At 44.5% G+C, this 25,012-nt stretch overlaps 2 protein-coding genes across 2 annotated transcripts in view; one reads left to right on the top strand and one right to left on the bottom strand.

Annotated features, from left to right (window-relative positions):
- Positions 1 to 6,957, top strand: part of LOC145353060 (ATP-binding cassette sub-family G member 1) — a 63,937-nt gene extending 56,980 nt beyond the window's left edge. The window contains exon 15 of the mRNA XM_080203400.1: positions 1,627 to 6,957. Within this exon, the coding sequence (XP_080059526.1) occupies positions 1,627 to 1,855 (229 nt within the window). The 3' untranslated portion in view covers positions 1,856 to 6,957. The remainder of the gene's footprint in view (positions 1 to 1,626) is intronic.
- A 7,485-nt stretch (positions 6,958 to 14,442) lies between these two features.
- Positions 14,443 to 25,012, bottom strand: part of LOC145352907 (transmembrane protease serine 3-like) — a 43,000-nt gene continuing 32,430 nt past the window's right edge. The window contains exons 10-13 of the mRNA XM_080203207.1: positions 23,760 to 23,855; positions 19,849 to 19,994; positions 17,390 to 17,542; positions 14,443 to 14,463 (exon numbers count right to left, since the gene is read on the bottom strand). Of these exons, the coding sequence (XP_080059333.1) occupies positions 14,443 to 14,463; positions 17,390 to 17,542; positions 19,849 to 19,994; positions 23,760 to 23,855 (416 nt within the window). The remainder of the gene's footprint in view (positions 14,464 to 17,389; positions 17,543 to 19,848; positions 19,995 to 23,759; positions 23,856 to 25,012) is intronic.

The following is a 25,012-nucleotide window of genomic DNA, read 5'->3' as shown; positions in this document are numbered from 1 at the left end:
ATTAACATCACCCCACTGGGAAACCCACCGAGCTGGGGTTGTTTACTGCCAATGGGAGCGGAGAATCCCTCCAGCATGAAAGGCCAGAGAATTCCGGCCATCTGGTTAGAAAAGGACAGGAGCAAATACTCCACAGGATACAAGGTTCCTGTGTTGGTTGAGGCTGATAAAGCCTGAAGAAGGGAAATCTGAAGGTGCATCAATATTCTGCAGTCTCACTCAATTACCCTTCTGATCGGGAGAGTTTGACCTGGTTACTCAAGAGCTATTGGAGTTCAGATTGGTGGGAAAGGGTCCTTTATACTTGTCATGATAGAGTGTCAGCCATAACTCAGTGATAACATTCTGATCTCTGAATCACATCAGAGACATGAGACATAATCTAAGTTGACAATGTCTATACGCCACTAAGCTACTCTCTCAGCCGCCAACTCTGGGATGAGATAAGACCATAGAACATAGAACATAGAACATAGAACACTACAGCACAAACAGGCCCTTCGGCCCACAAGTTGCGCCGACCACATCACCTACCAACCTACAGACCTATCTATAACCCTCATGAGACATCTATAACCATGAGACATAGGAGCAGAATTAGACCACTCGGCCCATCGAGTCTGCTCCACCATTCAATCAAGGCTGATGTTTTTCTCATCCCCATTCAACTGCCTTTTCCACATAACCGATGATCCCCTTATTAATCAAAGACCTAGCCACCTCTGTCTTAAAGACACTCAATGACCTGGCCTCCACAGCCTTCTGCAGAAAAGAGTTCCACTAATTCACCACTCTCTAACTGAAGAAATTCCTCCTCATCTCTGTTTTAAAGAATTGCCCCTTTAGCTTGAGGTTGTGCCCTCTAGTTTTAATTTTTCCCACTAGTGGAAACATCCTCTCCACGGCCACTCTTTCCAGGCCTCGCAGTATCCTGTAAGTTTCAATAAGATCCCCTCTCATCCTCCTAAACTCCAACGAGTACAGACCCAGAATCCTCAACTGTTCCTCATACGCAAGCTCTTCATTCCAGGGATCATTCTTGTGAACCTCCTCTGGACCCTTTCCAAGGCCAGCACATCCTTCCTTAGATACAGGGACCAAAACTGTTCACAATACTCCAAATGGGGTCTGAGTAGAACCTTGTACAGCCTCAGAAATACATCCCTGCAGATGTAAAGATGTTAAGCAAAGAGGCATCCACCCTCTTAGGTGGAAGTATAAGATCCCATGACATGACATCAAAGAAGAGTAGGAAGTTCTCCACAATCTCCTGGTTAACATCTATCCCTCACTCAATATTATTAAGACAGATTATGTGTTTTATATTTCTGGGAGCTTGCTGTGTGCAAATTGGTTGCCACATTTTCTATATTGCGGCAATGACTACTCTATGAACTGCATTTGATTAACTATGAAAGCCTTGGGGGAGGTGATACCTTGTCATTGGGGGAGGTGATACCTTGTCATTAGGGCAAGTGACTATGGTGGCCAGATTCCTCATGATCCATCAAAGGAGAGGCCCCTTTGATGGGCTGAATGGCCACCTCCCATCCTGGTTGCTTTTGCTAAGTTCTTGTGGTGCTGTTATTCACCTAGATTTTGACAGGATCATTGTCTTTTCCATAGGTATGGCTTTGAAGGTGTCATCCTGTCCATCTATGGTCTTGACCGTGAAGATCTCCACTGCGAGAAAGATGAGACCTGCCACTTCCAGAAGTCGCAGGCCATTCTGAAAGAGCTCGATGTGGAACACGGCAAACTCTACCTGGATTTCATCGTCCTGGGGATCTTCTTTGTCTCCTTGCGCCTCATAGCCTATTTTGTGTTAAGGTATAAGATCCGGGCTGAGAGGTAAACCAGGCCGATGTCATTGGACACCACCAATGTTGAGCAGTTCAGGTTGTCTCACTGCAATGACACTTGCACCTCAGGGAAACTCCGCCATAGAATTAAAATGGCTAAACCACAGCCCCTCCTCCCACCCCCTCTGGTATTGGACTCTCGACTCTGAGATCCCGGTTTTGGGGTCTGGTTTCCTGACCATTTCCACAGTCAAACAACAACAAAAAAAGAATCCACTCTGATATCCTGTTTCCAAACGCCTGATTTTGACATTGTGCCAAATGTTCCCAACATGCCGTCATGGTTGGCCCCTCAGGCACAGGAGGACAGAGCTGCTGCACAAGAGCACCCAGTAGAATCGCTATCCAATTTTGGATGTCGAGAGCAAAATGATTTACCTTTTGTTATCCGGTCAGGGGTTAAAAAACGCTGAGCTGGGGAGGAAAGCTGCTGGCCAGCTTTGCTTCAGGGGAGTGAAAATCAAAAGAAATCACCACATTTTGTAAAAGCAGCAGGTCACGCTGTGCAGCGTAACCATGCACCGCTCTCAGATGGAAGTTGGGCCTCCTTGCAGCTTTCTGGCCTCCACTGTCTTCAACTTGGCACTCGCTAGTGAGCCGACTTGGAATTTGTTTGGAGCAGGCACTAAGATTCAGCTCACTCCATGAGAAGAATTCTTTAGTCCCCAAGTTGGAAATCCTTTGTCTAAATTTCCTGAATTTGGAATTGTTAGATTTCTAAACCAGACAGCTGATCTGATCACCCCAGTTTCCCAGGTGTTTTTTTATTCATTCATGAGATGTGGGCATCGCTGGCTGGCCAGCATTTATTGCCCATCCCGAGTTGCCCTTGAACTGAGTGGCTCACTTGGTCATTTCAGAGGGCAGTTGAGAGTCAACCATATTGTTGTGGCTCTGGAGTCACAGGTAGGCCAGACTGGGTAAGGACAGCAGATTTCCTTCTTTGAAGAACATTAGTGAACAAATTGGGCTTTTTCCAACGATCAACAATGGTTTCATGATGATCAGTAGATTCTTAATTCCAGACAATCTTTATTGAATTCAAATTCCACCACCTACCGTCGTGGGATTTGAACTCGGGTCCCCAGAACACCTGCTACGTTTCTGGGTCCATAGTCTAATGATAATACCATTAGGCCATCGCTTACCTCCCTGCCTGACTAAACCTCTCGCAAGAGAGGCATATGGCGAAGTGTACATTAGTTTATGTATCTATTTAATCTTCACCTTTCCAGAATATCCTGTATTTTTTTCTGTCATTTTTACTCAGACAGACCGTGGGATCAGCTGGTGTACAAGATGTGAGGTCACGATGAATGGAAGGCACCATTCTCAGTTTAGTGTCAAGAATTATTCAAGAGTTAATCACTCCACATTTACCTCAACCTGAGGATTGATTGAGGCTAACCTCGGGTGCCAATAGTTCCAACACTGACCCCCTTCACTTTTAAAACAGTTGGCAGAGGAGAGGTGAGATCAGTGTTAGGATTGGGATAGCAAAGAGTCGGGAGAGTCGCACAGAGCTTAGTGGCTTCCTTTTCAGAAACATAGAAGGTAGGAGCAGGAGGAGGCCATTTGGCCCTTCGAGCCTGCTCCGCCATTCAACACAATCATGGCTGATCCTGCCTTCTCCTCATAACCTTTGATCCCATTCACCTCAAGTGGTGTCAAGAGCAAAAGGATCTATCTTTTGTTATCCATTCGGGGGGATAACAACTGAGCTCGATTGTGGTGAAGACTTCTGTGGATTTTCAACAGGACAATTGTATTCTGTAAAAGTTGCAGTGCAGAGAAAGGCCATTCTACCAGCTGAATTTCATCCGGAAGTTAAACTTTCTTTTGAAAGTTTACACAGCTTTGAATTAACCCTGTTTTGTAACCCTTGTGAGCTTAAATCCCACGTTACACTGGTAATTAAGCTCCAAATACGTCTCCTTCCACCTTAGCTGACCCCATCTAACCCCTGTCAGCTTTTGTTTCCTTATCCCTCACTGAACTCTCTCTCGAGAGCTAAACATCAAAATGGGACTTGGAAAGCCTAGGCACCAAATGGACCAGCATGAGTATAACCAAATCTATTGTACAAGCGCGCTGAGAAAGAGCCAGTTACACTTTCGAGATAAAGTGATAGGTGAAGTTAACAGAACCAGAGTTCACACACAAAATACAGAACAACCCGAGCCCTGTTTGACCGTAGGCCAATCTGCCCTCACTGCTCATGTCTGGGAATGCGTGAGAATGGCTAATGGTGGGGGACATAAAGCAAAAATCAATGCAAGCAAAACATTTATTTAAGGTGAAATGTACTTTGTATTTTTCATGACTCGTGACAGAAATGTTCTTCGTTCTGCCCTTCACCTTTGAGGAGGGCGGGGGGGGGAGCGCTGTTACGCGACTGTAAATATTATAGACACTTAGAATGCAATATATGTTACTTGAATCTCTTTGCACGTTACAATGCAGGCGTGTCGTTGTAGACAGAGCATCGTCTTGTCAGAGGCTTGCTGTCTTGTCTCATGATAAAGCTGTACCTGCTCAGGTTGATTGTATTGTGAGACGAAGCTGGGAGGAGGTCCAGCAAAAGTCACTCTGGTGCAGCCACTCGATACCGAGCAGGAATATTGTTAATGTGGACAACTATGGATGAAATAACCTGTGTCATTTTACAGGAGGAAGGGAAGCCAATAGAAACTATATAAATTATTTGGACAGCCTCCATTACGTCTGAACAAATAATCCATCAGACAATGTGAGCATTGATGTGATAAGTGCGGTCATTAAGCTGCTACTGAAGGCAAGCTGAAGCCTTTGTGAAATTCACTGTCATTTCTATATGGAGATGTAAGATGGAATTCTCCACGCCAGTGGGATTATCTGGTCCCGCCAGCTGTGTATCCCCTTCCCCCCTGGATTTTGGGGTGACGAGTGATAACATCAATCAGAAATCCCATTGACAGCAGTGGGACCCGATAATCCTCACCGCACCAGGAAACACGCAACTGGGAGGCCGGAGAATCCCACCCATGGTGTCCTCCCAAAGACCTTTCGGGAGCTAAGGATTTAACTAAGGACAGCTTTTTTATAATCCAATGGTGGTAAACAACTTAGATGTTACTGAAAGCGACAAGCCAATGAAGCTCGTTGTCAAGCACACATCAGGACAGTTGTGAGAATACCAAATTTATGTACTTTGTGTTTGCAAAACCTGGAACATAATGTTTAATATTATATATGATTCCTCAACTGGACAGTACTTGCTGAACAATCCTGAGTGTACTGAGAATTACTAAAGATCAATTTACGATGATTAGCCAGGACCATAAGTTGACTTACTTTCATTTGTGAGAAACTACATAGATTCATACACAGGGACTTGCCCTCTGCAGGCAAAAGGAACATGTCCAGGCACTGTGCCATTTCTGAATTAAGCAAAAGCATGGGAGATAATAGTTCCAGATGCATTCTCCATGACAAAGCCTCGACCAATCAGAGTCGCCTTGTCAACCAATCAGCATTGTCTTCTCATGTTTTGAAATTTGGTGTTTACATTTGTCCTGAAGAGTGCAAACTACCTTTTTGAGTATTCAGGTTTTTGTGCTCCACAATGATCACTTGGCTTGCAAAAAAATCCAGCCCCTCCTCTTGCACACCACAAGGCTCAGTCACATCTTTGGAACATTGTCTAATAGACATCAATTGGCAGCCAGATAGAGTCCAATCCAAGCAAGCAGTGAGCATCATGCTTCAACAGGGTAATGCCCTTAGAATTAAGAGCATGCCGTGAATGCCTCCTGGACCTGCATCCTCAGGGGATTATCTCACAGTTTTAGAATCTATTATTTATGAGCTCTCTCCTGGGCAAAGGTTAAATGGTTACTGTCTTTGTTACAAAAATATTGTCAAAAAGTGTTTGCTGTATCTTTCTATGAACTCCGAATATGGTCAGATATTAGAAGAATCTTGCACCCTCTTTGTCACAAAGCCCTTGTGACATTGTGATGTGCTTTGTATTGTTGTGCTGGAAAACAAAGACCCCCCTGCCAAAAAAAATTGTTATTATTTTTCTCATGAAGATAGTTCCACCTTGGGTGTGCTGAAGTTGCAACTTGCACACAAACCCAGACTTTAGTTCCTTGATGCATGTGACGCACTGATAAATGAGTCCAAACAAAATAGAGAGGAAAACTAGAGAGCTTCAGGTTGCCAACTCTGGTTGGATGCATGCCTGGTGGTTTCGTCATGAGACCTCGGGCATCCAACCACCCCTCGCCCAACACTGCTGCCATCAAGTGATTGCCTAAGATGCGCATCCTTGGAGCTTACCACACTCCTACATCAATTGGATGGCAAATAGATTGCAGCCTCGATGGGCTGAATGGCCACCTTGTGCACCGTAGGAATTCAATGAGGTTCTTCATTACTGAATTGGATGACACTTTACTACCTTGCCAATCAAATGGCCTTTTCTTTCTCGTTGCAAATATTTTTGCGATCAATAAATAAAAATAAGAAAAAGAAAATTTTTTTAAGGCCCCAGATGATTTTTTTTCTGCTAGATCGCCCATGGCAATGTCTTGAAGGTCACAATCTTTTAATTCCTCAAGATGTTGAAACGTTGGCAACCCTGGAGATCGAGGCACAAGTGTTCAAAGCCATTTCGGGCCTAGTAGCCTTCGGTTCATTTAGGCCACAGATGTTGTCACGGCAACGGCATAAATCAGTGAAATACAGTTTTCCTTCAGGTGTTACTTGCCAAAAAAAACAAAGAAGAAAGTAACCCTCACTCACAAGACCTGCCGAGGTCACTTAGAAAATCTTCTGGGACATTGAAATATGACTCGAATTGAGGGTCACTTGGGCAGTATTGCGAGCCATGCGCTTGCCCCTTACAAAGCAATTATCCACCCAGGATCTTTGGAACGTTCCAGCCATTTAAAAATCGTATCTCTGTATTGGTTCGCCAAACAGCTAGGACAGACTTGGCGACCGGACTGCCTCTACTTTTAGAACCCATGTGAACAACTTTAGTATGAAATATGTTTTAATGCTTTTTGAGATGTCAAGTGTATCTCAGTACTCAATTTATATGTGCTGGTCAGGGGGAGGGGGGGTGGGCGGTGGGTGGGAATGGATTTATGTGCTGATGTTGGCCAGTTATATCACTTCTGTTTGCTGCAAATGGGAATGATTAAATGAAAGTCAATATTTTTCAAGAAGATCGTATGTACTTATTTCAAAAAGCTTGCATCTTTGTTGATGTTCTCACAGCACCAGCTTCCAGCTTCACTGGTTTGAGCATCTGCCCTGTCAGATATTAAGAAGAAATGCGCGGATAAACAGTGGCAACACCTGTCTTGCGAAAGCCACATTTCTCCCTCTGCAAGTGCCCCCAGATATGTGCATGGCCAGCGTTCAATGTCTATTTCAGACTTTGAGCATTTTGAGTTATTTTCATCTACAAAATATTTATCTGTGCACGTGCAGTGTATGCAGGCTTATAGCATGACTAGTACCATTTAGAGTCAAACAGGCCCTTCGGCCCAACTTGTCCATGCTGCCCCTTTTAACCACTAAGCTAATCTCAATTGCCTGCATTTGGCCCATATCGCTCTAAACCCATCTTACCCATGTAACTGTCTAAATGCTTTTTTAAAAGATAAAATTGTACCCACCTCTACTACTGTCTCTGGCAGCTCATTCCAGACACTCATCACCCTCTGTGTGAAAAAAATTGCCTCTCTGGATACTTCTGCAGCTCTGCCCTCTCACCTGAAACCTATGCCCTTTAGTTTTAGATTCCCCAACATTTGGGAGAAATGTTAATTACCTGATCTATTTCCTCATTATTTTATAGACCTTTATAAGAACATTCTGAGCTTCCTACGCTCCAGGGAAAAAAAGTCTTGGTCTATCCAGCCTGTCCTTATAACTCAAATCATCAAGTCCCAGTAGCATCCTAGCAAATCTTTTCTGCACTGTTTCTAGTTTAATAGCGTCCTTTCTAAATAGGGTGACCAGAACAGTACACAGTCAGAGAAACCCACTGGAATGTTTTTATTCAACCGTCTAACCTTTCCTGCTCAGTTGCTTTACTCACTTGAAGCTTACTTTGTGAGATTTTTGAGAGAGACTTTGCGTTCAGGGATAGGCAGCAAATGCTGGCCTTGCCAGCAACGCCCACATTCCATATGAAGGAATAAAGGGTGAGAAGAAAAAGAAAGAGAATTTAGTTCTGTGGATAGACTGGATTTGACACATAGATTAACCCACTCTGATGTTGATGGGTGAGAGATTTGGTGTTGAGGACAGAGTTGAAGATCAAGAGGAGATGGTCATTACTTGGCACTTGAGTGGCAGGAATGTCACACTTGATGTGTGCTTGATGTGTGTGTGTGTGTGTGTGTGTGTGTGTGTGTGTGTGTGTGTGTGTGTGTGTGTGTGTGTGTGTGTGTGTGTGTGCAAGAGAGACCGGTACAGAAAGAAATGACTAATGCTTGCTCATCTGTTGTAGTTTTTGTGTTGGGGCATATTAAGCTGAGGGAATGACTGGATTTTTCCTCATCCTAATTTTTTTTCCTAGTGCATAATATTTCATATCATTATTTTGCAAATTATATATTATACTGACACATGTGTTGCCAGGCTCCCTCACTGCACTCATCCCTCCCTCTACCCTTTCTCCCCTTTCCCCAATCAGTATCCACTGCTTCCTAACCTGTGTGGTGCTGACTCCAAAATAAAATTGGACATTTGAAATTAAAGAATTGGATGCTCTAAATTCAACTACAGACAGCTCCAGCCTGCAGAAAATTGGACCAGGCCAAAGCTTAAATATACAGAACTCAGACAGGCTGCCGGGGCAATTCTGGATCCGCCCTATCGATAACCCATTGAGTGACCATCGCTCTTAGTTGATAATCACCAGCCTATTGTCCACAGCCTAGATGGGGCCAGACTCCAAGGCATCTGGGGTAGACTCAGGTATCCTGTCAACAGGCCATCAACTTGACCATTGGGCGCTGAGATTCCCTCCCACCCCATCTCGAAGCCCCATTGGCAGAACACAAAGGAAAAAGAGCAAGGCCACAGGGGGATAAAATAGGAATTCTGGCCACCTTGGGAGTGACAGGAGTCAACCGACACCAGACCAATCTGGAGAAGGAAGGAAGTAAGAAAGGATGAAACAGAATCACCTTTGCGAAGATGAACCAGGATGAGTCACAGACCGGATCTACAGCCTACCAAGCCATCTTTACGGGTAATATAGCCGAATCCTGGGTGTCTCTTGCGTGCATAGAGAGGAATTTACAGGTTAACAATATTTAATAAAGTTTGTTGTGTTATATCTGTGTCCGTACTTTGTTCCATTCATAATTAAAGTCACCTGGGTAAAACTTTGATTAAGAAGCTGATTGAAGTATTTGAATTGGACAGATCATAGAATCCCTACAGTACAGAAGGAGGCCATTTGGCCCATCAAGTCTGCACTGACCACTCTCCCACCCAGGCCCTATTCCCGTAACTCCACATATTTACTCTGCTAATCCCCTGATACTAAGGGTCAATTTAACCTAACCTGCACACCTTCGGACTGTGGGAGGAAACCGGAGCATCCGGAGGAAGCCCATATGCAGACACGGAGAGAACATGCAGACTCTGCACAGACAGTGATCGGAGGCTGGAATTGAACCCGGGTTCTGGGAGGGAGCAGTGCTAACCACTGTGCCACCGCGCTGCCTTCACCTTCAGATACAAAACCTGCAACCACATTCTTATCTGTTCCCCAGTTTTACTGTGAATACAACTAGTCTAAGATCCAGCAGCAGAACTTCATTCAAAGTAAGTAAAGTTAGAAATGAAACAGGGAATTAATAGTTTTCAATCTATGTGCTCAATATGAATTAATAATGAACTAATATCACGTCAAAGTCAGAAGAATGGTGCCGATTACCAGCCACACAGAGTGAGCACTTATTGTAACTCATCAAGAAACTCTGAAGGAGCAGACAAGCAACATGATGCTGTTTAGTTTTGGGAGGATGTGAAACTTGCACAGTAAACTACCTGCTGTGAACCTTAATTAGCATAAAAAGAAAGCAGCCACAATTTACAACCCATTTTCCTAAGTGCGCAGTGTTTGCATGGCCAGGAGTATTCAGTCGGGTAAATCAGCAAATGTGCTCTTTCATGTGGATTCTGTGTTATTCCGTGCTCCGCACATTGTCTTTGAAATTTGTTTCTGCAGGCTTTTTTGCCAGATGAAAAACGGACACAAAATCACTCAATATTACATACATCGTAATGCATGTGCATGGTCCTAAAGTGTCTTGTGCCATATCGGTTTGGGAAGTTGTCTGAAACAGGATTAGGCCTGTGACTTGTACAAATCTGGGGCTTAACATCAGATTTCTTTCTGAAATTGATATCATAGAGTTATAGAACCCTACAGTGCAGAAGGAGGTCATTCAGTCCATTGAGTCCACACCAATCATAATCCCATCCAGGCCTTATCTCCAAAACCCATACATTTACCATAGCTTGTCCCCCTGACACAAAGGGGCAATTTAGTGTGGCCAATCCACTTAACCCACACATCTTTTGGGAGGGAACCAGAGCGCCTGGAGGAAACCCATGCAGACACGGGGTGAATGTGCAAACTTCACATAGACACTGACCCAAGCGGGGAATTGAACCCAGGTCCCTGATGCTGTGAGGCAGCAGTGCTAACCACTATGCCACCGTGCCATGTAGTGGATTGCAGCATTGCACCGTGAGGTTTGTTCAGACACAAAAGCTGCCAAATCAGGCGTCCTTAAAGGATCACACTTGGGCTCATTTATTTTTTCTTGAGTACCGCACGATTGTGTCTGGGAGCTCACCCAAAAATGGGTGCAATTTTCTCCCCGTTTTCATGCTTGTTTGGCACTTAGAATTTTTTTGGTAAGACTGCCCTGCTGTTTTTTTCGCTGAACCAACTCTCAGTCAAATTCTGGTAAGATCACCACCCGTGTTAGAAGAGACGAAAGCACACCCTCAAATATCTGCCGGCCAATGTCACAGAGTCAACGGCAGAGGGCTGGCAATCACTTTGCTTGCTTGGTTTCGATCCATCCAAAGATACTGAAAGAGCGACAGAATAAAGAATAAAATACCTTGAGATGAAACAAAACCAAGTGGATGTATGCGCTAATCTGAGTGTTTTGCTGCCATGGCAACTCGTCCAGCCTCCAGTTGAACCACAATTGAGTGAGTTAAGAGAGCGTTTAATGTACATTACCGGGAGAGATAAAGCCAATAGAAATACAATGCACAACCCATCTCCAAAGGTGAAGGTTTGCACACAAAGCCAACTGCATCTGATGAAAAAAGATGGATTGACTCAGAGAACATGATTTTCAATTGGTGTCTTCATTCCCAGAGAAGCACACCCTTAAATAAATGGTGCAAAAAAGCAAAAGACCTTGGATGCTAAGCACTTGCTTTCATTTAGGCAGGCGTTCTGACAATTAAGAAAAGCACATGCGCACAACACACTTTATCAATGTTCAGTTCGTCCCTTGATTTTAAGCAATGGAAATGATACCCATTTGTTACTTACTGAAGAAAACACTACACTTCTGATGTTCCAATTAGTACTCTTAATCATACCAACATTTCAATTTCAGAAATATCAATTGATCTTTAGTTTGTTGATTGTATTTCTGATCTCGTTTCTTTGGGATGCGTTGCGCAAAAAATATTCTCCTTTCCCTAACTTTAAGTTCAGCTGCGGCCGTTTTAGTAAATATGATGATAAAGGCAATACTAGGGGGCACGCACTAAAGGTGAGAGGGGGAAAGTTCAAAGGAGGTGTGAGGGGCAAGTTTTTTTTTACACAGAGAGTGGTAGGCGTCTGGAACGCGCTGCCAGGAGTGGTGGTGCAGGCAGATACGATAGGGACATTTAAAGAGCTTTTAGATAAGCACATGAATGTGCAAGGAATAGAGGGATATGGACCAAGGATAAGCAGAAGGGATTAATTCACTTCAGCATCAAGTTCGGCACTACAGTGTGGACCGAAGGGCATGTTCCTGTGCTGTACTGTCCTATGTTTGCAGTTCTATGTTCTAAAACGTAACAGAGGAACTACATTTATCACTGATACCACAGAGAGAGATATATTGATATATTCACCTCCTGGCCACCTCTCAGATTTCATACATTAAAACCACTGGTCAGATGTCATCTTGGAAACAGGCATTTTTGTGCAAATCCTCCATGCATTATGAGTAACCATCTTTGCCATAGTATATTACTGAACAAGACACTGAGATGCCATTGTAATAATGATATTGCTGGAAGTGATTGAATTTTGAGGTACTTTCAGAAGAGGAAACGTCCATTCATTGCCCCTTTTTTCCTCAATTGATGCCACCTATTATCATCTCGCTGTATCCTTCCAGAATGCCAACTGAATTAGAGGCAACAAGTGGTAAACCCGTGGGACAAGGTCTCAGGGGTGACTCCGCAAGCAGCCAGTATTGGCCTCCCGTTGGATTCTCTGACCTTCCCACCCACCAAAAACGGGGGCAGAAAAGACCCCCTCCCCCAAATCTCTGAATAATTGACTTTTTTATAGAACTGCTTTTTAGAGCTTTTCCACACATTTTGTTATTCCTTTTGGATTCATTGGTTCAGTATACTAGGTGACTTGGCATGGAAGTGCCGTAGCTTGACATGGAGTGTATAAAAGACCATGGGAGAGTGGGTGGAGGGACATGAGTTGGCACGGATCAGGCCACCATCCTTGCACCACAAAATTAAAATTGTGCCTCTGTGGGAACTTTCTCCTGAGGTGGATGGGCCATCCTCAGAAATTTCACTACTCCCATTACCGGGCTCTGGATTGAAAATCCAGACCATAATTTCCAAAGCTCTACACCATTGGGAGTTTTCCCTCATACCTTTTCAGGGTCCATTTCAGGCTATTTGATAGAGATTAGAATCTCTGAGATAGCATAGCATCCCAACAGTGCAGAAGGAGGCCATTCAGCCCATCAGGCCTGCACCAACAACAATCCCAACCAGGCCCTTTCCCCATAACCCAATGTCTCTACCCTGCTAATCCCCCTGACATTAAGGGGCAATTTAACACAGCCAATCAACTTAACCCGCACACCATTGGCCTATGGGAGGAAGCCGGTGCACCCAGAGGAAACCCACATTGACACGGGACGAATGTACAAACTCCACACAGCCATGATGTGGAGATGTCAGTGTTGGACTATGGTGGACACAATAAGAAACCTCGCAACAACAGGTTTAAGTTCAAAAGATTTATTTGGAATCACGAGCTGTTGGAGCACTGCTCCTTCATCAGGTGAGTCAGCGCTCCAAAAGCTCATAGTTCCAAATAAACCTGTTGGACTTTAGTTGGTGGTATGAGACTTCTTATTGTCCACACAGACCGTCACCCAAGGCCAGAATTGAACCTGAGTCCCTGGCACTGAGAGGCAACAATGCTAACCACTGTGCCACTATGCTGCTCTTTCAATTAGTTGACCTTGAAGTTCCTATTCTTCAGAAAGGAAATAAACCCAACTGTCTTCACTGACATGCATAATGTTACAAAAAATGCAGATGTAGCATCTTAAGAACATAAGAACTAGGAGCAGGAGTAGGCCATCTGGCCCCTTGAATCTGCTCTGCCATTCAATAAGATCATGGCTGGTCTTTTCTTGGACTCAGCTCCACTTACCCACCCGCTCACCATAACCCAAAATTCCTTTATTGTTCAAAAATGTATCCATCCTTGCCTTAAAAACATTCAATGAGGTAGCCTCAACTGCTTCACTGGGCAGGGAATTCCACAGATTCACAACCCTTTATGTGAAGAAGTTCCGCCTCAACTCAGTCCTAAATCTGCTTCCCCTTATTTTGAGGCCATGCCCCCTAGTTCTATTTTCACCTGCCAATGGAAACAACTTCTCTGCTTCTATCTTATCTATTCCCTTCATAACGTTATATGTTTCTATAAGATCTCCCATCATTCTTCTGAATTCCACTGAGTATAGTCCCAGTCTACTCAGTCTCTCCTCATAATCCAACCCTCTCAACTCCGGAATCAACCTAGTGAATCTCCTCTGCACCCCCTCCAGTGCCAGTATATCCTTTCTCAAGTAAGGAGACCAAAACTGCACACAGTACTCCAGGTGTGGCCTCACCAGCACCTTATACAGCTGCAACATAACCTTGCTGTTTTTAAACTCCATCTTCTGAGAAAGGGGTTGAGAATTTCCTTATGTTCTGAATAGAATGTTAGCCTGTAAATATAAAATATTCCCATCTAGCTCTGGATTGACAACCTGCTGGATACCCAGCTTGTTGGAGCCCATTCAACATTCCATTAAACACCCAGTCAGCGAGGACAAAGATGATCGAGGCCTGTTATTAAAACTGCATATCTTTCCACGATTTCACATCACTCTCTAGAGGATCTCGCAGAAAATACTTGAAATGTTCATGTGGAACCTCAATGACATTCACAATAAGGACAAAAGTTAAGCATCAACTTATGAAAATATTTTATTTTTTATTGTCTTCAGCCATTTAATTCTTCTTTCTGTGGAATAAAAATAAATTGAAAGCACAGTTAGCTACAACAGCTTGCGTTTCCTATAGAGCTCCTTACAGAAAGAGGGACAGACAGAGAACAAAAGGATCTTAGACCTTTACTGGATGGAAAGAAAGGAAAATGGATACCAGCAGGGGTCGAAGGACAATATCAATGTGTTTGGAGGTAATTGAGGCGCGGAGAAAAGGACATCATTTTGGGAAGCATTCGGATATGCCAGGAAGGTTGATTAAGGTGAGGATGTCCGTACATGAAGACTTTCTCAGTGGCCATTACTAGTGGAACGGAAGGTGCAGCCTTGTATTAGAGAAGCAAAGAGTCTGTTTGGAGGATGTGGGGTCTCATATTTCATGTTAAAAATAGTGGTTCTTGTCTATCTTCTAAGCAGGACAGGCAGAACTCCACTGTGACTGCTTGTATACATGTACTGGTAGGACATTTTCAAATTAGGGTAAACATATCACTAACTAAACAGAGAAGACTACTTTAACTTGGGCATGTGCACATGGTGGAAGATGGCTGCATCCCCGAGGATATGTTGTATGGGGAGTTAGTCTGTGCTAACAGGCCAGCCCAAAGCTCTGATTCCAGGATGGTGTCAAAGTAGACATGAGAGTTCCTCAACATCAACTATATCAAGTGGGAACCTCCAGCTAATGACTGGTACAAATGGCAACACCAGCTGCAGACAGGAGTTGGGCATTACAATGACATTTGGTTTCAGAAACTTCGAAGCAGAAGCCAGCCCTGCAAACAAAGCATCAGAAGAGATCACCCCCACAGTGCCAGCAAGGGATAACTTCACGTGTGGCAGACTTTGCCTCGTCAGAATTGACTTGTTCAGCCATCCAATGGAGTAGAGCAGATGATCTCATCTGACCTCAGCAGAATTTGAAGGCTGCGTTCCCATCATCCCTCACAGATGGGAGAATACCAGTCCGTCTTATAAGTCTGCCACCTGGGAAGCAATCTGATGCAGCCAATTGTGTGTCTAATGTAGAATTATTCATATATAAGCAAATGAATTAGAAGGAACAGGCCACTCTGCCCTTCAAGCCTGCTCTGCTATTCAATAAGCTGATCTGATGTTAACCTCCATATTCCTGCCTATCCCTGATAATCTTTCATCCCCATGCTTATCAAGAATCTATCTACTTCTGCCTGAAAAACAAAGACTTTCCTTACATCTCCTTTTACGTAGAAACATATAAACTAGAAACAGGAGCAGGCCATTCTGTCCTTTGATCCTGCCCCATCGTGCATTTTGATCACGGCTGATCATCAAATTGAATAACCTGATCCCACCTTCCCTCCATATTCTTTGATCCCTTTAGCCCCAAGAAATATGTCTAACTTCTTGAAATCACACAGATAGAGTTCCAAAGACTCAAGACCCTCTGAGAGAAAAGATTTCTCCTCATCGCTATCTTAAATTGATGACCCCTTATTATTAAACAGTGACCCTTCGTTTTAGATTGCCCCACACGAGGAAACATCCTCTTTACATCAGCCCTGTCAAGATCCCTCAGGAACCTATAAACCAAGTTACCTGCTTTTAAACTCTGGCACATACAAGCCTGGCCTGTTCAACCTTTCCTCATAAGACATCCCACCCATTCCAGGTATTAATCGAAAAGACCTTCTCTGGACTGTTTCTAATGTATTTATATCTTGCATTAAATATGAAGACCAATTCTGTACATGAAACTCCAGATGTGATCTCACCAATGCCCTGTAAATCTGAAACATAAACTCCCTACTTTTGTAACCAATACCCTTTGCAATACATGATAACATTCTATCAGCTTTCTGAATTACTGGCTGTATCTGCATATTAATCTTTTGCGATTCATGCACCAGGACAGCCAGATCCCTCTGCATCTCAGAACTCTGCAATGTCGCACCACTTAGACAATAGTAATTTGCTTACAAACCCTTTTACATTCCATTGAAATTAAGAGGCGAAGCTAAAATCTTTAAAACGCTTTAAAGCCAAAGCTTAAATAATGTTTTTGTGAGATACAGAAATAAATGGGGGAAAATATCTGCTTTAAAAATCAGACTTTGCTATCCAAAAATCTTTGAATGGAGGACTCACAAACTGTTCGGATCAAAATCTATGCTCTATCCAAGACTGCAAGAAACTACAAAGGGTCACGAACAAAGAAATACAAAAGCCCGAGGACATGTACCAACCAACTCAAGGACAGCTTCTTTCCTGCTGCCATCAGAGTTTTGAATGGACTTAACTCGCATTGCATTGATCTTTATCCACACCCAAGCTATGACTGTAACATTACGTTCTGCACTCTCTTCTTTCCTTCTCTATGCTTTGTTTGCAAGAAACAATACCCTTTTCAGTGTATACTGATACACGTGACAATAATAATTCAAATCAATTGGTGGCAATTATTTGCACCACATCCTGTCATCTAATTGACAACACATTGGAAATGGGTGGCACAGTGGCACAATGGCTAGCGCTGCTGCCTCACTGCGCCAGAGACCCTGGTTCATATCCCAGCTTGAGTGACTGTGTGGAGTTTGCACATTCTCCCCATTTCTGTGTGGGTTTCCTCTGGGAGCTCCAATTTCCGCCCACATTACAGAAATGTGCAGGTTAGGTGGATTGAGTGTGTTCAATTGACCCTTAGTGCCAGGAGGATTAGGAGGGCAAATATGTGGGTTTATAGGGATAGGGCCTGGGTGGGATTGTTATCGGTGCAGGCACAGAGGGCCGAATGGCCTCTTTCTGTACAGTAGGGATTCCATGATTGTGAAAGACCAGCATTTTTCTTATTAATTCAGTGAATGGGAACTGATAGAAGGAGAGTGGAAAAGACACTGTTATAGAACAAGGCAGACAAAGCAAATGAAACTTGTGATGGTGGAGTCCAGGTGCCTCCGCATGTACCTCCATTTGTTCGTGGATCCACTCTAGGTATTCGGTGACCCTGGCGTACACTCCGGGTTTGTTCCGATTTGCACAGCCCGCTCCCCAGCTTGTAATTCCAACTAATTTCCATGTACTGTTCTCATCGCAGGCAAGGGGGCCTCCACTGTCTCCCTGTTTATGCCCAAAGAGAAACACTCAAAAAGTAAGCAGGAAATCCTGGATAAATTCCACTCCGAGTACGCGTGTACAATTCACACAAAGATTCACCGGGATGCTACCAGGGCTTGATGGACTGAATCACAAGGAGAGGCTGGTTAGATTGGGACATTTTTCCCTGGAGCTTAGGGTTGACCGTATAGAGGTCTATAAAATAATGAGGGGCATTGATAGGGTAGATAGTCAACATCTTTTCTCAAAGGTAGGGAAGTCTAAAACTAGAGGGCATAGGTTTAAGGTGAGAGGGGAGAGATTCAGAGGGACACTTTTTTCACACAGAGGATGGCAAATGTCAGGAATGAGCTGCCAGAGGTAGTAGAAGAGGCAGGTACAATTTTGTCTTTTAAAAAGCATTTAGACAGTTACTTGGGTAAGATAGGTATAGAGGAATATGGGCCAAATGCGAGGAATTTGGACTAGTTTAGAGGTAAAAAAGGGGGCATAGACAAGTTAGGCCAAAGGGCCTGTTTCCACGCTGTAAACCTCTATAATTTTATAAATGCGCATGGGAATTACAGGATTTTAGATTTCAGGTTGGAACACCCTGCTTTAGGATCAGATAGGAGTCACGGCCCCACTGTCTGTCACTTGGCAGCAAATAGCGCCAATTTAGCTAATTAGTGGCCAGATGGCCATCTCACTGTTCAGGTGATCCTCAAAATGGAGGCCCACAAAAGTTCTGTAGCTCGGGTAAGGAAGAGGGAGGGTGTCTCCACCTTGTCTTCCTCCCCCATGCAGCAAATTCTGAAGGTTTTAAAGCAAAAACTGGCCAGAGTTGCTGGGCCATGACTGTGGAGGAAACGTCTGCGCAGGACTCAGGCTCAGGCAGAGGGGGCCTCAAAGCCTGCCAAGAGTGCTGCCCCTTCAGTTCTCCAGTGGGAGACCATCTCCAGGGAGATGGTTCAGTCCCTATATGCCTCATGAAGCCTGCACAGGCTGACTGGTCCATTCGGCCTCTGACAATAGTCCCGAGTTGACCTTTAAATAGCCTTAATTTGCTACCACTTGATGGTGGTCAACCTTTGGCCCTTTGAAGCCCTATCCTGCCTCTAAGAAAACAACTCCAGAATGGAGCTGGCAAATAGGTATGCAGAATGACAGCAAATACTTTTAGACCTGCCCAATTCTGTATTCACCCCTGTATGGGGCAAACTTTAACCCTAGGGTTTCAACAATTGAAAATGCATAGGTACTCTTATACAATCCATAAACATGTGAAGAATGGGATACATCCAGTCTTCTGCAATGGAATGGCCATCTTGATTAATAGGATGGATCCCAGTACCAAAAGGACTTGAAAGATTTTTATTAAGCTAACACCAAAATGCAAGTGATCTAAGAGGTTCACTCTTTGGATGGTTGTACCCTGGAAAATGCACTGATCCCAAAGGGTCATCCAGATTCAAAATGTTAACTCTATTCTCTCTGAATTGATGTGGTCAGACCTGTTGAGATTTTCCAGCATTTTCTGTTTTTGTTTCAGATTCCAGCATCCGCAGTGTTTTGCTTTACCTGAATATTATTTCACTTTGTGAGATGACCACTTTGAAATGTGCACAGTGTTAGAATCATAGAAGAGTCATCAAATCCTACAGTGCAGAAGAAGTCCATTTGGCCCATCGAGCCTGCACTGACATTAATTCCACCCAGACCCTATCCCTGTAACCCCATGTATTTACTCTGCTCGCCTTCCTGACACTAAGGGACAATTTAGCATGGCCAATCAACCTAACCCACACATCTTTGGATAGTGGGAAGAAACTGGAGCACCTGGAGGAAACCCACACAGATATGGGGACAACATGCAAACTCCACACAGGTAGTGACCCAAGGCCAGAATTGAGCATGAGTGTTGGCGCTGTGAGGCAGCTGTGCTAACCACTTTGCCACCCTGTCGCCCATGTTCTTCCAGATATTTTGCAAATAAAGTATATATTTCTTCAAACAAAAAAGTATGGGCTTTGAATCCTACTCTGGCTGGGACCTGCCTCCCTTCCCTAAGTGTGATGGAGGGTCAGAGCTACCTTTGGGAAGGGAACTGAAGAAGAATTATGTCCGTGACTTGAGAAAGATTGGTGCTGATATTTTTCCTGCACCTTTGAAATGCTTGGATTGAGAGAAATAGGCATTCATGATTAATGCACACTTCTTTAGATAATAAAAGATACCAAAGTTAATTCTAATTGGGAGACATCCTGAGGGTGAGGAGTTCCCCCAGGTGACCCATATGCTTAGTCTTGTGGTACATTTTGGAATCGTACCTGACAGGAATCGATACCTCCCTGAAGGTACCCAGCGCAAATCATTCTGGAGCTTATCCTCTTGTAGTAAACTTCAGGGCGGCTGCACACGTGATTGGATATGAGCGGAACCTGGGCCTCCATCAGATTAAAAGAAATTTCATCTGCTGGATTACAAACGCAAATCATTGAGAACATGTCTTCACGGAGGAGGACGTGAATAATTTGCCGGGTGTTAGCGATGGAAAGGTGGTAGGAATGGAGGGTCTTAATGACATTACTGTTACTAGAGAGGTGGTGCTCGACAGACTGGAGGGGCTGATTGTGGACAAGTCCCCAGGACCGGATGGAATGCATCCGAGGGTTCTGAAAGAAATGGCGGAGGTGATAGTGGATGCCTTGGTGGTTATTTTCCAGACGTCGCTGGATTCCGGGGAAGTGCCGGAAGATTGGAAAATGGCTAATGTTACGCCGTTGTTTAAGAAGGGTGCCAGGCAAAAGGCGGGGAATTATAGGCCGGTTAGTTTAACGTCTGTGGTAGGTAAAATGTTAGAATCCATCATTAAGCAGGAAATTGCGAGGCATCTTGAAGGGAATTGCTTGATAGGGCGGACGCAACACGGTTTCATTAAAGGGAAGTCGTGTCTGACAAATTTACTGGAGTTCTATGAGGATGTGTCTAGGGCAGTGGATAGAGGAGAGCCGGTGGATGTGGTCTTTCTGGATTTTCAGAAGGCGTTTGACAAGGTACCTCACAAGAGGTTATTGCAGAAGGTCAGGGGACATGGAGTTGGGGGTAGGGTGTTAGCGTGGATAGAGGATTGGTTGTCAAATAGGAGGCAGAGAGTGGGGGTCAATGGGTGCTATTCGGATTGGCGGATGGTGACTAGTGGGGTGCCCCAGGGGTCGGTGCTGGGGCCTCAGCTATTTACCATTTATATAGATGATCTGGAGGAGGGACCCGAGTGCAGGGTGTCGAAATTTGCTGATGACACCAAGATTGGGGGAACGGCAAATTGTGCGGAGGGTGTGGAGAGTCTGCAGAAGGATCTAGATAGGCTGGGCGAATGGGCCAGGAAATGGCAAATGGAATTTAATGTTGGCAAGTGTGAGGTGGTCCACTTTGGTAGGAAGAATGGTAGGAAGGACTATTACTTACGTGGCGAAAAACTGCAGCAGGCGACGGTGCAGAGGGACCTTGGGGTCCTTGTGCATGAATCGCAAAAACCCAGCTTGCAGGTGCAGCAGGTGGTCAGGAAGGCGAATGGGATGCTGGCCTTCATAGCGAGGGGGATTGAATATAAAAGTAGGGAGGTCTTGCTGCAGCTGTATAGGGCATTGGTGAGGCCGCAGCTGGAGTACTGTGTGCAGTTTTGGGCGCCGCACCTGCGCAAGGATATTTTGGCCCTGGAGGGAGTGCAGAGGAGGTTTACTAGGCTGATACCGGAGTTGAGGGGATTGAGCTATGAGGAGAGGCTGAATAAACTAGGCTTGTACTCGTTAGAGTTTAGAAGAATGAGGGGAGATCTCATTGAGACGTATAAGATGATGAATGGGATGGATAGGATAGAGGTGGAGAGACTCTTCCCGCTCAAAAAAGACAGTAGGACTAGGGGGCACAGCCTCAAGATAAAGGGGAGGCGGTTTAGAACGGAGTTGAGGAGGAACTTCTTCACTCAAAGGGTGGTGAATCTCTGGAATTCTCTGCCCGTTGAAGTGGTGGAGGCTGCCTCGCTAAATATTTTTAAGAAGCGGGTTGATGGGTTTTTGATAAGAGAAGGGATTAAGGGTTATGGGGAGAGGGCGGGAAAGTGGAACTGAGCCACGACAGATCAGCCATGATCTTATTGAATGGCGGGGCAGGCTCGAAGGGCTAGATGGCCTACTCCTGCTCCTATTTCTTATGTTCTTATGTTCTTATTCTACTCAACGGAACGAAACATTCAAAATCAGCGCTGGCCCTGGTGTAGCTGGCAAGGTAACGGCAAGTTTAAGAAGATCTGATGGTATTAATGTGCAAATCATCGAGCAGCCTGTGGCCAAGAACCCGGTGGGTTAGAAAACAAGTCGTTAGACAGTTTGCGCCAATCCACCTCTAACCTCACAAAAACTGCGACATGCCCTTATCCTCCCTCTGAGTTTTATAAAGTGTTATATGTTAACTGTCCATTAAAGGTTTTTTAAGTTTATTTATTACTGTCACTAGCAGACTTACATTAACACTGCAATGAAGTTAGTGTGAAAATCCCCTAGTCGTCACACCCTGGTGCCTGTTCAGGTACTCACAAGCTTTCAGAAACGCTGTTTTTCGTCAGGTGTGTGGAACTTTCCACATACCTGATGAAGGAACAGTGTTTCCGAAAGCCTGTGGGATTACTATCAAATAAACTGGTTGGACTTTAACCTGGTGTTGTGAGACTTCTCACTGTGTTTACCTCAGTCCAACGCCAGCATCTCCATATCATGCCTGTTCAGGTACACAGAGGGAGAATTTAACATGGCCAATGCACCTAACATCCTTTGGACTGTGGGATGAAACTGGAGCACCCGGAGGAAATCCATGCAGACGCGGGGAGAACAGAGAGAAACTTCACACAGACAGTGATCTGAGTGAGGAATAGAAGCCTGGTCCCTGGTGCTGTGAGGCAGCAGTGCTAACTGCTGTGTCACGGTGCAGAAGGTTAGGACTGGAACTTAACAGTGTAAGTAACTTTCCAATGAGAAGATTTATGTCACTCAAGCTCTCCTCCCCAGGAAGGGAACAATTTAAACCATGAAGGTTCATTCCTACATGTAGTAAATTGTAATTAGGGATTTTTTATATTCAAAATTTAACATTTTTTCTTTCTTTTTCTTTCAGTCTCTCTTGTCTCCCTCTTAATTCATTCGTTCTCTCTCTTTGTCTTCATCCAATTTGCCTCTAATTTGCTCTATTTCTCTCTTTTCTATTAAATCAGATTGAGTGAGATCCAGTCCCATTCTTCACTAAGATTCCAGACGCCAACAGCCTTCGCTATCAGCTCACACCTCCAGTAACTTGCAAGCCAAATAATGTTCCAGCTGAAGACTGAGGGAAGAACTCCAAAATACAGGGACACGCAGCAAGATGTGCTGTTCCTGCAACTCCTCAGCTGGTACTTCTAATTTCCAAAGGGGTAGAAAAGCTCATTACAGTCAATCTAGTTGGACTCAAAGTTTAATAAAAAATTAAATCTACTGCTTGCCCTTTCCCAGTAATCTACCCAGCTCCCTTTATAATATCCTGTTTGCAAGAAGAAATTAGATATAGCTTTTGAGGCTAAAGAGATCAATGGATATGGGGGAAAGGGTGGGAGGGGGGATTAGGATATTGAATTCGATGATCTGCTCTGATCAAAATGAATGGCGCAGCAGACTCAAAGGGCCGAATGGCCTACTTCTGCTTCTATCTTCTATGTTTCTAGATGACCATAGGCTGCTCTCCCCTCTGAAGGAGGAGAACTGACTGGTGCTGATTTAACTTGAGGATAGTCCCACCTCAGGTGAGGGGCAAGGGTGAGAAGGCAGAGCCGTCATGAATAACTTAAGCCAGTACGGGAATTGAACCCACTCTGTTGGCATTGCTCTTTATCATGAACCAGTGTCCAGCCACTTTATCTAAACTGAGTCGTATATTACCCATTTAGTCACTCCACTCCTATTTTAGACCCTTCCTATGGGGCAACTCCATGGTCATCAGCCCATTCACTCAAATGGCCATTCTTTGAACATGAGGGTTGGATTTTATCCAAGGCTTCCACTCATTACATGCATATTGCAGCAGGAATCATTCCATTATTCAGGAGCAGGGTTCCCTAGCCGACCTTTCACCTTTTACCCCCTTGACCCAGGAGCGTGGAGCCCCATAGTCATGCTGCTTTGACGATGCAGTCATTTCCAAAAACTCTACTTACCTTCCCCATCGGTCAGACCCCATCCTGAAATCCAGCAGGGTTTCCCTTCCCCAAAGTCCTGCCCTGAGTTGGGAAGGCAGATCGGCTGAATCCAATCTGTGTCGAAAGAAAGATCTGCAAGTCACTCACTGGAAGAACTTTTCAAAACTGGAATCTCGAAAACAAAATTCAAAAATAGCACAGGTTTAAATGAAACAAACACATCTTTGATTTCCTTGAGTTGATTAGCATTTTTTGAGAGGTTGGTGGGACCTCGAGAGAGAGAGAGAGACAGTGGATGAATAACGTTCTCTTCTGACATTCTAGACATAAGGGGCCAGTTAGCCACAGGTACGGCTCATCAGTAAAAATTGGAGGTGTGGCAGGGAAGAGAATTGAATGAATGCAGCATTGCCAGTGTGCCAGTCTGGAGGAGGTGGCACAGTAGTTAGCACTGCTGCCTCACAGCTCCAGGGACCTGGGTTCGATCCCCAGCTTGGATTGCTGTCTGTGTGGAGTTTGCGTGTTCTCCCCATGTCTACACAGGTTTCCTGCGGGTGCTCTGGTTTCCTCCCACACCCCAAAGATGTGCAGGTTAGGTGCATTGCCAACGCTAAATTTCCCTTTAGTTTCTCTGGATGCATAGGTTAGAGGGGTTAGCGGGGTAACTGTGTAGGATTATAGGGATAAGGCCAAGGTGGGATTGTTATCAGTGCAGATCCGATGGGCCGAATGGCCTCCTTTTGCACTGTCGGGATTCTACGGTTCATTTCTAAATTTGGAGAGGGATGAGGCCAGGGTGGGTTGCGAAAACAGGAATGGGAATTTTAAAATTAAGAATTTAAGAATTTTAAAAGATCTGATTTTTTGGCCGGAGTTTTCTGGCCATTCCCACCAGTGGGATTCTCCGGTCCTGCTGCAGTGAATTGAGATCTCGCTGACCCTCAAGTTTCCTGTCCTCACTCGCGGCAGTGGTGGGGTGTGAACAATCAGAGAAGTCCAATCTTTGTCTCCCTCTCGGCTTCTCGGAAGATCTTTCCTCAGTTTTTCCTCAATCCAGCCGGACTCCAGGAGTTAACAGGCACTCTGAATTTTACCTGGATCAATCTGGGAGTTCTCAGACTGCTGAGCAATGCCAGAGAATGGAGTGACGTTTGGGTTGTTGATTCAAAGTGAAGGTCTCTCTACTCTGACCACAGACCAGCATGATCCTTGGCAAAAAGAAATGTCAGCCTATTGCACTTAAGTGAGATTTCCATCTCCCAAATCAGCAA

Source organism: Carcharhinus amblyrhynchos, chromosome 15 (assembly GCF_965287045.1).
Source record: "Carcharhinus amblyrhynchos chromosome 15, sCarAmb.v2.hapA, whole genome shotgun sequence".
NCBI classification, from domain to species: Eukaryota; Metazoa; Chordata; class Chondrichthyes; order Carcharhiniformes; family Carcharhinidae; genus Carcharhinus; species Carcharhinus amblyrhynchos.
The sequence above is the reverse complement of the archived record's forward strand: the minus strand, read 5'-3'. Positions and strand labels throughout refer to the sequence as shown.